At 40.1% G+C, this 17,263-nt stretch overlaps 1 protein-coding gene across 1 annotated transcript in view; it reads right to left on the reverse strand.

The window, feature by feature from the left end:
- gabbr2 (gamma-aminobutyric acid (GABA) B receptor, 2) overlaps positions 1-17,263 on the reverse strand; it is a 160,321-nt gene that overhangs the window by 97,497 nt on the left and 45,561 nt on the right. The window contains exon 2 of the mRNA XM_034124262.1: positions 16,461-16,598. Within this exon, the coding sequence (XP_033980153.1) occupies positions 16,461-16,598 (138 nt within the window). The remainder of the gene's footprint in view (positions 1-16,460; positions 16,599-17,263) is intronic.

A 17,263-nucleotide genomic window follows, 5' to 3' on the forward strand; every position in this document is an offset into this window, starting at 1 on the left:
TACCCTGACTCATATTAATGTATACTGTAGTTGCTTGCTAAAGCCTGAATAATAGACTTGAATATGCTAAACCGTTATGGAAAATCTTGCGGTGCCTGAAGATTCTCCTTAATGTCCCCAAATAGATGTCAAGTCCGGCATCAAGTATGAACGTGGAATATAATATGATATGTGCTCAGAAAAGCTTCCTGGGCCTCCCTGACACCTTGCCTGACAGATAAACACAGATATAGTGACAACGGACAATAGATGTCCAAAGGTGCTGACAATGTGGGGGGGGGGGGGGGGGGGGGGGAAAGAAACATGACATGAGTGTTATATCTACATGTCATCACAATAGACTCAAATGTCAACCGAAACATGGAGTAAATCAGGAAAATGCCTCTTTATCCTCACAGGATCATTGTTTGGAAGAAGAATTTCCGTAACCACACACACCTCTCTCTCTCTCTTCTATAAGCTGACCATGATTATAGTGCCATACCGCGCTCCACTGCAGACGTGACATGGGTGTCAATGCGGGCCGTTCTCACACGCAGCATGCTGGGTATATATCAGCGACTCATCTCCAAGACACAGGCTCCAAGGTCCTTCAATGTGAGACATGCTATTACTATAGGTCTGTGCCTGTTTCTCTCTTCTTTGCTTGAACTCTCAGATGTCATTGTTGTAACTCCACTTTGGTTGCCTGTGTCGATGTCATTCCATTTGATGTTGATTTGTTCAGAGTAGAAAGGTGGATTCGGTGGCGTACGTGTCGTCTGCATCAATGTCATACCAGACCGTATAACATCAGGGTGCCTTCTTTCGCTTTCACACCAAAAAAGCAATATTGTGCTGCATGGGGTCTAAGGCATGCGGATAACCTGGAACTTTCGGATTTAGTCAACACCAGAGGAGTTATGCTATAAGAGATTCACACCAAGAAACGACCTTTATTCCCCAAAATGTCCTTCAGTTGTGTTTGTTTCTTGCCTCTGTGCAACATCCCTCTTTAAGGAGAGGCAGTAGAGCAGAAGGCACCTTGAGCTACCTATTACTCATTATACTATTAAAGGCAAGTTAAGAGGAATAAATAACAGGACTGAAGGGTTTATGCCCATATTTTATGTTCAAATTATACTACCCACAACATTGAAATCTTTTTTTTCCGAGCAACAGAGATAAGGAAGGAGGAAATCAGAAGAGGAAAGGTTCATCTGTATTACATGTCATGACAGTCTATCTAATAGTTGTCGACACATTTCAATTTTGATCAAAGTTGTGGACCTGCCAACCAACCGACACACTGACAGAAAAAAACATAGCAATCCCCAGAGCCAGTTATCTAGGTTAGCTTAAAATGAGGTCTTAGAAAGTTTGTCACTGGACATATTTATATGTGTGTGTGTTAATATACATATCTCTCTGTTATTGCTATTTGTAAGAACCAATAGATATATGTGAGCGATCCAATTGAAAAGTTACTTCAACTATTTCGATACTTCCTCAGCCAGGCACAATAGCTTCACACAGAACAGATGTGGGTGTTGGTCTTACGGCAACCGAAGGAAAATTAATTACCAAGGGTCTGAGTCAATCAGCCATGGATTTTCAATTACTTTACGAATGGTGGCCATGAAGCAGATTCAGCTGTGAAATATGCTGTGGAGAGCTCTGAGAAAACAGGAACCAGTCTGGGGATTCATTTCAATGAACTGCCCTCAACACGCGTTGCATTTTTCAATGACGGCCTCTGATAGCATCTGGCGTCTTCTGCGGAGGGGGGAGAGAAAGAGAGAGAAAGAGAGAGAAAGACGAGAGACGAGAACCTGCCATAGGGGTGATGCAGAGTCTGTCCAGCTTTACAAAAGCCTCTCTCCCTCTCTTACATGGCCTCCCTCCATCTTACCTTAGCTCTCTTCTTTACTTTGTCTGACTTTTCAATTTCCAGAGACCTGCAGGGGCCAAGAGGCTAGCTCTAAGAGGACTGTACATTTTTAAAATTCCATCTCCTGGGTTGCGAGGGAGACATGGCAGGGGTCTGAGGTGGGCTGGCAGTCAGACACGTAACATGAAAGACCCCTGAGCAGGATGACACCGAAGACTGAAGACCACTCAAAGCAAAGGTTTCTGCAGGGCAGAGTTTCACTTAACAGGTTGGAGGGCTTGAGATGGGTGTTATATATCTTTTATTTTAAGCCTGTTCTTCTTAAAGGTTGATTTAGTTTGAACATATATATTGAGTGAGCTAGTAAAATACTTTTTAACAAGGACAAATGACACATTATACTATTAATCATTTTGCAAATAAAAGCAAATTAAATATGGTGATAAACCAACACGGTGTCCTACAAATGATGTTTTCTAAAATAATTCTCAGCAGCCCTTTTGTAGAATATTTGACATGTGTTTACGTTTTTTAACACATCATAACATATCAACATAATAATGGAATTTAGTTGACTAATACTTCCCAAAACCTCTGTTTTTGTAATTAATTTGAATGCGCTTTCTTGGATGTATTCTATTTTAGGAAACTATGTAATGATCAATACTGGGACTTAAGGAAGAATACTGCTAAATGATTCGCTGTGATGAACATGTTCTACAGATTACAGCCCCCATTCATAGACAAAGGAGTCCTAGCTAAACGCTGACAAAGAACTTTACCCCCATAATCTGCAAATATCCGTTTATAAAAGCAAAGGCGTGTGTTCAAGGGTTCACCGCTTACCCCATAATTATACCAATTAAGCTCATTACTCCCACTGTTCTCTGCCGGTGGGGGGAAAAGGAAGTAATGCCACAACAGAGCCTGAAATCAAAGTTTACCTCTGCAAAATAAACACCCGCTCCAAGTAAATGATCTATCCAGGCTCCTTCTCTCTTAGCTTTAGAGATCAATGAAATCAGGTTGGAGAGTTCACGGAGGAGGGGGTCGCCGTGGATGACGAGGGGGAAGGGGGAGTTGTTCGTGAAACCAATCGATGATCAAAATTAATATTTCACACTCGCCGGAGAAGCATTGTTGTCTTTTAATCGCCTACTATGAATTATCTTCCTCACGTTGTCAGTGGTAAGTGTCGCACACTTCATTGCGATGTGAAAATCACTCCGGCGTGGGTGTGAGGAAGCAGAAGGAACCATAAATCATCAGTGTTTGGGCTGTCGATAAACCATGTAAAGTTTGAATTGGGTGTTTTTCTTTTCATGCACCATCAAAGCCTTGACTCTGAGTGCGGTTTCTGCACACAGAGTGTCCTAATGACACCAGGGAAAATGTCAAGATTATTATTGGCCAAGTAGTGAGCCAGGAAATGTGTGTGTGTGTGTGTGTGTATATGTGTGTGTGTGTGTGTGTGTGTGTGTGGTGTGTGTGTGTGTGTGTGTGTGTGTGGTGTGTGTGTGTGTGTGTGTGTGTGTGTGTGTGTGTGTGTGTGTGTGTGTGTGTGTGTGTGTGTGTGTGTAAGAAAAAAAAAACAAGAAAGTGCCGGTGGTTACTTTCAATGCTGTCCTTATTCATATTTAATGGTGTTTATTGTAGCTTAAGGTCAATGGTGGTGTGTTTATGTGTGTTTCCTAACACTGGGGGAGGCAGCTGGCACCCTGCTGGGAAGTCTGTGCTGTCTCTTTATTAAAAATGCACAGCGCTCCTCTACAGGGAGCCGTGACCCCCCCCGGCCTTAACCTATTGAACTGTAAATATCAGGTAACATGGTCAACAAAAGTCCACATCTCACGACCTTCTCTCTCCATCGCAACCCACCAAAGAGATCTTTAAATATAAACATTACAGTTTGTACTTTGACTATTGAAAGAAATACATCAATGAATGCTATGAGTGATTATTTTGGTGCACTAAATTGATGTCTTGTGCAAATGTGCTCAAGTTCTCGCCCTAGGGATATTATATATATCATTCAGATGAGTTGGCTGCAATAGATCTTGTTTAAACTGGGCAAGGAGCTTAATTAACCGAGGCAGGAAGTGGTTTGAAAGGCCTAGTGCCAGGGTGTGTGAAGGGAATTTGATACTGTATTAGCAATTAGCAAGAGGTATAATTATTGTATTTTTACTGTGATAGAATTCAAGGTACCTGATTTCATTCAACTGAGACATGAAAGCGGTTCCATCAGTTTATGTAAAAATACAAGTGCTGGTGTCCATGAAAGAACCGCAGGACACCTTTGAACTGAAAATGATGTATCATCCTCCCAACAACAGGTGATGGTATTACAAATTGGATTGAGCTTTCAATAGAGAATAGAAGAAATCAATACACAGCTAAATCTAAGAGGACAACATAATGCTTTTAAGTAGGAGAATGCAAAGTTGTTTGTGATTGTTGTATACTGTATTGATTCTCAAGATGTATCTCTGTGCTTTGTTTAATTAAAAATAGCCAAGCAGTTCCTGGAGGATTGTCAAGCTTCACAGAGCACGACTACATTTGACAAGCTCTATGCTCACTGTAAAAACCACAACAACACAAATTGTAAATGTAATCATTAAAACTAGATAATGTTGGCGGCCATATTGCTTATTGCCCATGAACCAGGGCCTCAACCCTTTCCATTTGATCTGATCTATCTTTAAATAAAAACAAATAAGATTCAAAACTAGTATATATAAAAATGTAAATATATTAGTAAAGCCGCATGATTCTGCACTTGCATTAACTATCATTTTAGATTTGTAGTAGAAACATCTTTGTGAAAATGTGGAGAATGCATACAGTATACCAAGTCAGTATAAAGTGTGTGTGCATGTTTGTGTGTGCTCAACCATTCTGCCCAACTTTCCCCTTTTTCTTCTGCCAACTTGTAGCGTTCAGAGGACATTAAATAAGTGTATGAGTGTGTTTGTGCGTGCTTTATCGTTTTTGTGGAAAAGTGAAATAAGGTTTGTCTATAAATCGTATTTTGTGTCTTCATCAGTTTATTTACAGTGCAATTGGGGGCACCTGTGTAACTGTGTATATGCATTTACTGCACAGTGTGTGTGTGTGTGTGTGTGTGTGTGTGTGTGTGTGTGTGTGTGTGTGTGTGTGTGTGTGTGTGTGTTGTGTGTGTGTGTGTGTGTGTGTGTGTGTGCGTATGAGACAGGTATAAGGACAGACATATTCCACTCTGTACTAATGAGCGGGCTGTGCTGCTCTGTCTGCTTTGTCTCTCAGGCCCTCCTGATGCAAACCACTAAAAGGTTTGAATTAAAATTTTAAACAGAGCTGTGCTGTGCTGCCTGCATCTCAGGACATTTATATATAAAACACACTTCACATTACTCTTCACTAACTCTGAGTCTTGTGGTTCTTGTGCTGCCTGACAAGTCTGAAACTCTGTAACCTTTAAATCTGTTCATATAAAAATACTTTGAGAAGCTTATATATGACATAAAAGTCAACCATTGTAATAATAGGGTTTTTCAGTGTATTCTTTAAGACATGCCGTTTAATATCACACAAGATAAGTGTGTTTCCAAACGGCTGCATTTTGCAAACATTCTAAAAACGTGTGTCAAAACAAGCCATTGTAAATATGTTCTCTTTTCAATGTCAGGTTGAATGTTTACTGTGCACACACTGCAAACTGTATTGCCTGATTTGAAGGAGAGCATCATAAAGAAATGGCCTGCTGTCGTGCTGTGTGATGGTGGCAGTTAGAAACCATGAAAAAGCTTCAAAGGCTGCCATTTCACAACATCCATTTTCATATTACATGGAGAAAGTGCGCAGTCATTTTGAATATGCACATCATGATACCAATTTACATGGAAATGTGTTGCTGCAGCTACAAAAACAAAGATAAATCTTGAGACAAATGTCCCACCATAAACATATCATAATGCAGCAGAAAGCATGTTATGACTATTCATGAAAGCAGTTTCCAATGTCTTTCTGCGCTCTGAAACAAGTACCAGCCCACCCCCCCCCCCTCCCCCCTATCTCTGCCAGCGTAATTAGAATACGGGACCTCCTTGTGCCAAGCGCTCCACCACGTCTTCACCAATTATAGCTATTTCTACTTTTTGTGCCCAAGGGTTTCTGAGGCCCTTTGAAAAAGGAAAGCCCCTTTTGTTACAGGAGAGGGGAGGAAAGAAAAGGAGAGAGCGAGAGATTTGACATGGAGGGAGAGAAACATGGTAATGTTGTGTGCAAGCCTGCATGCACGTCTCTGCTGCTGCATCTGTGCATGTCCATTTATCCATCTGAGCCATTGTTTGCCTGTTTGAGTATGAGTATGAGTGGCACAGCTGTTCAAAGAGGAGACCAACTGGTAGTGGGATTTGTGAGAGAAGCCATTTGCATACACCATCTCTGAAAATAAAATGAAGTCTTGAAAATGTTGAATGGTGAACACACAATCTAATGGCCATCTAAAATGGCAAAAAAGTATGTGAAAACTATGATTAAAGAATGTTTTCCTAACCATGCAGTCATCAAGATCTACTATTCGACTACTAAACTACAATTATTCAAAGATTTCAATAACTTGTGTAACTACTATGTCAGAATATGATTGGAATTTAAATGTTGCTACATTTAGAGAGTTACAATGGCGACAATCCCTCAATATGAATCGTGACATCAAACAAACGTCAACATCTGTAGACTCTTACACAGTATTTATGTCCATTTGTATTCTGATTACGCCTTTAGAGACTTTGTTGATGTTGCCTGAAGCAAGAGAGACATTATCATTTATCACCACTCATCATACCGGATTCCATTTGCAGTCGTAGACTTAAAAAAAGAGAAGTATTGAATGACTGCACCAACAGGGAATGAAAATAGCATTGAGCTCAGGATCAATCTCAAGGAGGCTTAACTCTTCCGCATTCTGATGCCCTGATAAAGCGAAAGAGGAGCGTGTGGGAGGAAAGAGTGACAAAGAGGAAAAGGAATTGAATCAAGTAAGGAGGTGGAGAGAGTGTTCAAGCCTTTCTGCCTGGATCTGGGGTTTGGTACACAAAACACTTTGATCCGTTTGAATGCAATTCGATATACCAGCTCAGGCAGTGTAGTTAATTAAAGGTGGGGTAGGTAATTTTGGAGAAACCGGCTCGAGTGCGCTAGAATTTGAAAATACACAGCTGGAAGAAATCTGCCACTTCCTTACAGAGCCCCTCCTCCAACACACACGAACGCGCACATGACCAATGAGGGCACGAGATAAGTTTGTGCACAGATGGAAGGCTGACAGGCAGGTAGGCCATCCAGTTACTTTAGCCGGGCCGGCTAAAATGATTGGTCGTGCTTTTTACAGTACTACGGCTTCCACAGATGACATCTTTTTTATGGATTTTTTGTCAAAGCACTTCAGATATTCATTGCTATCGGGATGTTAAGAGCATTCCATGGAATATAACAACAAGTGTATCTCGAGCCGGTTTCTCAAACTTACCTACCCCACCTTTAAGGCAGGAAGAGTTAAGGTGAATACACACATCAGCACTATTGTACTTTATTGTGCCTAATGTTGAATACATGTAACATTAACAGATTTCTATTAACTACAATAGAAGCCTTTTTGTTCCTAAGTTGAAGCAGTTTTTCTCTAGCTTTTCGATAGCTCGATGCTTATCCTCCTGTGTAGTGTGAGTGTGTGCTTACGTGTGTGTGTGTAGGATTGGAATCATCCTAAAGGCCAATCTACTGTGGAAATGGTGTTATATCATCACTGTTCATGTATACTGTAAAGCAGGGAGGGGTGAAAGAAAAAGGAAGCTGGAAAGCACTCTGTAATGATCTCAAGAGTCGTTCTCTCTTTCCATTTCCTCTCTCTCACCCACTAAGTTGGTGCGAGTCTTCTTTCTCTCCCCCTTTTTTTTCTCTCTCTCTCACCCTCTCTCTGAAGGTTGATGCTTCAGATATTAGTGAGCTGTGTCAGACAGTTAAACTGCCCGTTATCGATTCTCTAAGCTTCGCTCTTTCCAAGCAGCCGTTATGGTTTTAATGGCCTGTAATGGAGCCGGCTCCTGTTTGATGTCCAATTGCTTGGCGAGGCCGCCCTTGTTCTTGATATTGTTTCATAGGATCCTCCCTAATGCCGCCCTCAGAGAAACCTGTTTCTCACACACATATTTGGGTCGATTGATACCCAGCCCTGTGTATCTAAAATGTCCCTATACTTGGAAAAATTGTAGGATTTGAATGTGAGCCGGGTAGAGGCAGTAGTTAGGGGGTTTGTAAAAAGCTCAGTGGCAACATAACGCCAGGAAGTAGATAAGGTGATTCAGACATTACTGAACAGAGACATCTATCGCAATCTACTGCACAAAAAAAATAGTTTCATGTCTGTGTATCCAGTGGTTCCCCTGGGGGTTTGTTATAAATGGACAAATACATAAAACAACAACAATCGCTATATAATCAACCTTCTTTAATGCAAAAATAACTGTCAATTTGCTTTTAGCTTGAGTAAGAGGATGCATTTTGACTTCTGAATAAACCTCTACATGTGCCACTTATCATAGTTGAATCATGTTAGATGTAGATTAATAACATGTTCCAATTATCATAGGATTTTCTTGTTAAAAGCTATATTTTCATCTAGAAAATATAAGCAGCTAGCTCTTCAAAGTGCTATGACCTAAATAAGGAATATCAAAGCCTGAAAACCTCAAAAGAGAGAAGAGAGAAAAGGAATAGGAACCAGGATTTTGGAGACACAAAATAATATATCTTACAGTCTTCACAAGATGGGTGTGTATGATGGAGTCCCTAAGCGAAACATCAATAACACGCTGGTACTATTAATGTGTTTAGTTTGTTTATTGTTGCTGGTGGCTGGCAGGTCCTGTACCATCGTGCAGTGCGTATTTAAATTCACCCTCCTTCACGCATACCACTTGGGGAATGATAGTAGTGAAACGCAATGGTTAAATTCAGCAAGTACTCATCTTGTATTCCTTTTGAATGACTCTCATAGACCTTGGTGTCAAAGAGATGTGTCAGCGTTAAAAAATAAAGAATAGGGAACGTTTTGAATTTGTTGTTCCTACTTCCTTGTGAAGAACAGAAAGAGAAAGATGTTCCTGTCAAAGCTGGAGCCTATGAACTAGCATGTTTATTCAATATGTGACACCAACAGTTGCAGCCCGTTAACGGCTTGCATTCAACAAATGTCGCTAATTAGCTAATTACTGTGTTTCCTGGCAAACGGTACCCAATTGACACTGCGAATAGGTACGATAGAGAGTGTGTGAGCTCAGCTTTACAGTACTGCATTTTACAAGTGCGGGCGGCATTCATGACCGAAAAAGTCTGATAAATGCACAGCACAGCATATAATTAACATTTTCTTGTCTCTTTCTGCCTCTTTTTTGCCTTCAGCAATACAAGAGAGATAATCTGTGATAGACTCAATGAGAGAGCATTGGCATTAAGTCCTTCCTATTTTTATATGTGTGCAGCAGCCTCATTTGTCTTTGAATAAGCTCTACTTTAAAATGTCAACATTGGCCTTGTTTTACTTTGTCAGCAGTCTGGGGATGCAATTTACAACCCACTTTAGTCCTAAATGGAATTTAGGAATATACTCCACATCAATAGATAACATCACAGAATCAAGTCTCTGTCCATTAAAAAGCATCAGTGAGATCTTCAACATTAATCCACAGCTGGTCTGGTTGAAATCAGTCAGGACACCACTTCCTGTTTCCCCTGGGTGTCGCCTAGAAGCATTTCAGACAGTATGAAAATCCGGCCTAATTGCCTCTCTTAAGTATTCTGTATTTCTCTCTACAGTATGGTCATAAATAACACTAACAGAGAGAAAGAGACGAGGGGGTCTGCAATTAATCCATTGGACTGCACCTCGTGGAGATAACTGCTCATAGAACCTCATATGAGTATTATGGTTGGAGTCACTTAACCTTTAGAGGACAGTTTGTATAACCTTTATTTTCCCATAGAGCACACACTGACACTCAGCACAAACAGGTGGGTCTTACCTTTACTCATAATGCTGATAATGATGATCTATTGTGGTGCTCACACCGTCCTTGCCCTTGCACTCTCAGATTTTAGCTTAAACTTTGGAATTCATGAAATATTGATATGGTACACAGGAGGATTTGACGTAAGCGAGGCAGAATACTGCAGTGCTAGGCATCACATGTTTTATTGAAGCATCCGGTGTAGCACTCAGGGAGAGTGAGAGAAAGAAAATGGGAAAAAGAAGACCTTACAGAGTTAGAGGAGGCTTCGAAAAAGAAGAACGCCGAATTTCAAGGAGGCAGAGATGCAACTTTGCTGTCCGTTAAATTCCCTGGCTTAATAAAGCAAAGGCGATCGATACTGCAAGTGACGAAGAAAAATGGGCTTCATATACAGGTAAATGTTAGCTCTATGTCTAGGTCTTGACCATGACACCTTGAGAAGGCACATCCATATTTTACACTCTCTATATATTGACTCTATTATCCAGTATACTTAAAGATAAATGAATCAGAAGTTTGATGCTAAAGTTTTGGACGCTTTGCAATATATTATTATTATTATATTACATGTTAGAGGCTTTTATCCAAAGCGACTTACATACTCAATACTGTGGACAATCCCCACAGGAGCAATTTGGGGTGAAGTGTCTTGCCCAGGGACACAATGACATGCTGACTGCAGTGGGGTTTGAACCTGTGACCCCCTGATCCCAACACCAAGGCTCTATCCACTGCGCCACACGCCTCCAATAAGGCATAGAATACCTAGAATAGTTCTAATCTAAATTACGACATAAAAACACACTTACACACTATTTTACATTTTCAAAAAATCAGATTAACTCATAATAACATAAATATGTGCCACTCTTAAGTACTTCTTTAACAGTTGGGAGATGTTTCTGACATGACCTGCCTTCTACAAAATATGTTAATCTATACAAATAATCTATTTTGTAGCAATAACGCTCTCTTGCCTTCTTCTTCTTCTCTTCTACATTACAAGAGGCTAAATGATCTGGAAGCATCATTTTTCATTACACACGCTGAAAATGAACAGTGCCACCACTGATGGGCCTAATTGGTGAGTGAGAAGGGTCCAGCTACTAGCGGGAGGGTGGGCTGAGGCGATTTCCTGGCACTCAATGAGGCATTTACAGAAAATAGACACTACTGCTGAGGAGAGGAAAAGGACCTCATGAGTCAAGGAAAAAAAGAGTAAAGTGTGTGCAGCGTGATGACTCGGTACAGATACCTGTGCCAGCAAGAATTTACAAAGCTCGCCAAACGCTTTCTGGAATTATATAATATCATGGTGAGGAAAACACAAGATTAATCACAGACCAAGGTGGCTGCCAAGAGGATGGCTTCAACATTCATTGTCTTGCGGAAATATAACTACAGCAATCAGTGGCATTTGTGGCTGATGGCAGCTCACAAGCACAGCTGCGTCTTGCCCCATTTCTTTGAATTTCATTTGATGTCATTACAGTCTATGTTGTCTGTCTATTCCTCCATTCCCTCAATCCATTCTACGCCATCTGTCCGTTGGCCCGAGTAGCATTTTAAACCACCATTTTAATTTGCTTGGGCAGTCATTTTAGCACATGTACAGCACAGCTTTACAAAATGAGGACTGGAGGCACAGAAGAGCGGCTCAGGACAGGATGTCGACAAAGGAGACACTATAACAGCAGCATCAATTCAATTGGTAGGTACAGTGAACACAAGTACAGTACTTTGAGAAAGGGAGATTCTCATTTGGCTGCTAAAACCTATATAGACTCTTATGGCACTACTTCCTTTCTATACTATTTTATATATTTACTTGCATTCTTTTATCTGTTTTATTGTGTTGCACTGTTGGAGGAGCCTGGGACCTAAGATTTTCATCGACATAACTACACTAGTAGCTATGTACGAATGACAATAAAAGCCTTGAATCTTGAATCTTGAAAAGTGAGCGACAGGGTTAGCCTAGCTAGCAAGCTAATCTGCTATCATATTAACCACCAATTGACCACTTGTATTACAGTCTTATCTCTTGGAGCACAGTGGCTGTGGATGTGATGACCTTGATGGATTGTTTTATGAGGTTTCATTTCCTACATTGGACACATTTCAGCAGGAAGTGTATTTTTTGTCTCTCACCATGTTGGCCCTCGGCTGCACCCTGTTCATTATCTGATATTTCTCCAGCCTGACAGTTGGTGGAAGTCTCACAGAGCCACACATTGAGGAACTTGATGGACCATTAACTATGGCTGATAAAATAACAAATCTTGGAAATATCTTTACCTGCTACAAGTCTTAGGTTTGTTTCTCTCATCATGAATGTTGCATTGTTTTAAATCACAATTTGTAGTCTATACTGTAGAGGTGAAAGTATATCGTTTTATTACTAATCAAAATGTAAAACTGTATTTTGCCTACTAAATGTATGATTACGTATGCTGTTACCTGCAGACTGTTGGCACTGAAATACACTCAGGCAATATGTTTTCTCTGCGTCACATGACCGTATCAATCACATCGTTACCCGTCTGCCCTATCTTTAAATTAAAACTGCTGATCAAATATGTAAATCAAAAATACCTCCTTTACTTTTCCCGACGTTTGTTACGTTACATTTTATATGTGATCTCTGGCATACTGCTTTTAACTGTATCTTAACGTCACTGACTTACAATGAATTATTTAAACTGTCTGCCTCTCAGTCTGCTATATTGGAGAGTCTGAGGAGCCGCAATGCACTTTGGGTGCATTGATATAACCATGCTCACTACTCATACTATAGAAATAGCTAAATCTAGTAACCATCCGGGCATTTCTTGCTACACAAATGCTACATACTCTGCAGTTGATAATGAAATTGATACACAATTCCATTGTCTAAATTAAAAGGCACAAACTATTGCTCTATATATGTATCTTATCTTTTTTTTGTCTGCCTCTTTTTCTCCTTCCTCAATCGTCTCAATGAGCATTACTAGTTTGTGAATTGTTGTATCATATTCCAATCCTTATAAGGGAGGTTTAGGGATACATTGCTTTTAACCCTTAGATGCATAAGTGGGTCTTTTTGGACCCGGTGAGGTGGTTTTCTTGAAGTATCTTTGTAATTACATTTTTTTATCATTTCATATTCCAGCTATTCCTCAAAAAACATGTTTTGGATATCATGCCATTCAAATTTTAAATTTAAATTTTATACATTTTAAGAAATTGTAGTTTTTGTATTACTACCCCAAGCTTCCATAAGTGGGTCTTTTTGGACCCGGTGAGGTGGTTTTCTTGAAGTATCTTTGTAATTTAAAAAAATGTATCATTTTATATTCCAGCTATTCCTCAAAAAACATGTTTTGGATATCATGCCATTCACATTTTTAATTTACATTTTAAGAAATTGTAGTTTTTGTATTAGTACCCCAAGCTTCCATAAGTGGGTCAAAACTGACCCGCATGCATTTTCTATGGAGTCCTATGGGAAAACGTTTTCTTTCAAAATGTAAAAGACATTTCTAAAATTATAAATAGTGAAAAATTAAATATAAAATATTTCTAGTGTGAACCAAAATATAATACTAAATATTATACAAGCGATTTTTCTTAACCAAAATGACAAAAATGGCATAAAAACACATATTATTCTAATACGGGTCCTTTTAGACCCACTTATGGAAGAGTGTAGGGTCCAGTCACTCGTGCATCTAAGGGTTAAAGCCATAGTTCTACCATCTGGTAATAAAATAAGTATTTTAGTACAAAATCATTGGCTCTTGTAATACCAGTGTTGCTTTTTAAGTTTGATATTTCCATTCAAATGTTTGCATAGAGCACGATGCAGTGTATGCAATTGAGTTTATTTTTGTTCAGCTTTTCAAAGCAGACTTCATTAGGTATCAGGAACGATTGAAAGCTATTTTTATGGGTGTACAAGTAAGCTTTTTCCAGGGGTGGTTGTTCTGTCAGCTTTCTCTACTGTAGATGGTATCAGCCAGCTCCCTGTTTTGATGTGGAAATGATGAGCTTATTAAGCCTGGCCCATAAAGACTTAATGAAAAACTCTCTTTTTCCCTCCACACAACATCAAATTTGGCTAAACGGGTGCCAGGGCTGGGTAATGAATATGCAGAATGACAGTTTTAGTACAGTTTAAAAAAACAAAAATCCTACTGATGAATATGAATTGTGTGGGGTTCATGATTCAAAACTTCCAATCATCTCTACTTCCCTTTCTCTCTTTCGCTTTGATTGTTGTCTTAGTCAATCTCTTTATTCCCTCGTTCAGAGAAATACTACATCCCACCAAAGCTGTCCGGTGAAAGCAGAGAAATGTCCGTCTCTTATGAATACACATGCCCATACACACATGGTACCAACGAACACACATGTTCAGAGGGAACTCATGAAAGTCAATTGGCTCACAGATGGAGCAGAGAGGCCAACAGTCTGGCTGGCAGGTGCAAGGACCAGCTTGGTAAGAACATGATAGCTAAACACACAGGTGCTACCTTTCTGCCAATTTATGCTCCATAGGACAACTAATAGCTATCTGGTGAGTTGTTTACATCCACTGACATGTCTTTCTCCAGATTTCCAGTGAACATTATGGCTGCTTGGTGAGTCATTGGGATGTAGCTCTGGTCTGCACGGACATCTTGCATCTCATAAAACTGCTACCAAGAGTCTGATATACTGCCACATCAGATTCACAACACACACATGCACATATTTGCACTCACTTGTTTGTAGACAAATAGTAAAAGGCAGATAATTGTGTCTTGTGTTTTGTAAAACTGTATGTGTTGTCAGAAACACTGCACAGGTAGTTCAGATGCAAATATCAGTGGCAGACATGGACTCAGATTACACATAAACTCAGATTTTCTGCATATAAGGTTGTGTGTTATATAGCCACACTTTCAGTCTCTCAATATATTGAATCATAAGTCCTGTGTCATAAAACAAATCACAGCCCCAGATTCAACGTGTAAAGAGTTTTTGCATGCTGCTAGAAAGCTATCTTATATAGATAAATACCTTCAGATTGCCCTTGTAACTACACACTTGTCTTGCCTTAAAAAGCTATTTAGTTGCTTGTAGCAACAGCAACAACATTCGCCCTTGCCATTGAATACAAGTGTTACATCTAAAAAGGCATCTACTTTAAACACAGGTTCATTCAAGGTCTTTTCTAAGCCATTTCCTCCCATTTTCCCTAAATCACTTTTCGTCTGGTGTTCAGACAATGTCTTTTTAGGATCAAACCGGCATGAATTGGTTGTTGTTGGTCTGTGTGTGTAGGGAAAGAGCCTGGTTGGTAAAGTGCTCTGGGGAACACATTGTACCAGGCAGTGTTCTGCAGAGCAGGAGATTGCTACTGCACTTCTCACAGGTAATCACTGACAAACAAGCCAATAAATAGAAAGAGGAAGCACACATACAAACACACAAATACCTGAGAGCACTTCAAGTTCAACTGTGGCTGGAACGCTTCTTTCTAGACTGAGATCATTACCACGGAAAAGCAGTAAACACAGAAACTAAAAATGACTTCTCCTTTCATTCCCTCATCCTGCCGATCTTTCACTCGAGTGACCCTGACAAGGCGAGCGAGCAGAAAGGAACATGAAAAGCAGCAGATTCACAGTAATTGCAAGCGGTAGAAATATGCCAAGTAATGTGACATTCAGTTCAAAATGCAGCCTCTTGAATTTATTATCACTTCCAAGCACGAGCTTCACTCCTTTTCTTATCTGTGCCCGATAACCTTTGTAGGGTTTGTGGCAAATGAAATGTATTCTTTGGAAGGAAGCATTTCACCTCTTTGGTTCTGCAGTACAGTTCACAGTCAGAGAAACTGTATGCAATAACTGAGGGGGTCAAAAGTTCACCACATACAAGAACGAGTGGTGTTTAATGCCTACAGTGAGCAATCATAAAGCTGCACTAATTTAATGGCAGCAAATGTCATTCATCAAGCAAGTGCATAATTGAATGGTAAAATCTATTATGTGAATGTTCAGCAGGTAATTAACATCGACTGGACTGTGTAGTAAAACTTTTATTAGCTCATACTAATGACAAAACACCCCACAAACATATGCCACAGGAGATGCCCTTATCATTTGACAAAATGTTTTCTTCATTTATAAGGCTCAGTGGAAGTTGAGCTAAACTACCACAATGGGTTTAAGCCTTTTTTTTAACTCTGTCAGATCCTAAAATGAGGGAGGATTGTACGGATTAGAGCAATGCTAATTAGACATTCACCCTGGCAAGGTTAATGAAGGATTAAGCCATGAGTTAGGACCCCTTTGAAACCCAGGTCCTATCTGCACACTGCACTTCTAAGGGGCAAGATCTTTTTTTTGGAAACTTGTATAAAAAAGTACAAAAGAAATAAGCAAGTGTATTTTGTACTGGCGCAACAAATCCAGGATTCACAAACACTGGAACACACACACACACACACACACACACACACACACACACACACACACACACCAACGTATGTACAGTGCAAACCCTACCTGCACCAGGTTCCAGCCCTCCAAAGACTCTGCGATGATGGAGGTCACTGAAGGGCACACGCCGCCGAAGATCATCAGGTGTTTGGGGCCGTAGCATATGGCATCGAAGAAGGCCCTCAGCCCCTTGGCGTTGTCACACTGTACATGGAGAGAGGGGGTGAAGGTGGAGGTGAGAGCGGGGAGAAAGGGGGAGAAGAAGAAGACAGAGAGACAAGAAAAAGAGAGATTTGTGTTAAGTGTTATTGTAAAACTCAAGAGGAAGTAGAACAAGGATATACTGCAGGAGGAGTAAGGGAGGTAAAGTTACATATTCCAGCCAATGGTGGGCAACAATGAGACTGGCACAAGACAAAAGAATGTACAAATCCATATTCATTCCATATTTTAAGATACAGACTCTGCAACAAATACACACATTATAAATTATTTTCGTTTCTTTATTCAGAGAAAATGAGATTGTTTAGATATTAGTCAAAGAAGTCTGGCCATACCATAATCTGTGAGTCAATCTATAATTACCAGCTGCCATGAAAAACTGCCGTGCACAATGTACTCTGACATACTGTGATGGATGCACTGCAAAAAAGTATAGCCACTGGTGTCAGTTTATTGTAATGTATAGGCCTACTGTTTATGAAAAACGATGTGACATTTAAATAACATTTAACTTATTATACTCTCTGAGCGCAGAGGCATATGCTAACACACAGTAATTACAGCCTTGGTTGTGTGTTTTGAAAGCATCATGTAAAACGATGTATCTCACAGAGCGAGCCCCCGCTCTGATCCACACTGCAGAACGC

This window comes from Trematomus bernacchii, unplaced genomic scaffold (genome assembly GCF_902827165.1).
Source record: "Trematomus bernacchii unplaced genomic scaffold, fTreBer1.1, whole genome shotgun sequence".
In the NCBI taxonomy this organism is placed as follows: domain Eukaryota; kingdom Metazoa; phylum Chordata; class Actinopteri; order Perciformes; family Nototheniidae; genus Trematomus; species Trematomus bernacchii.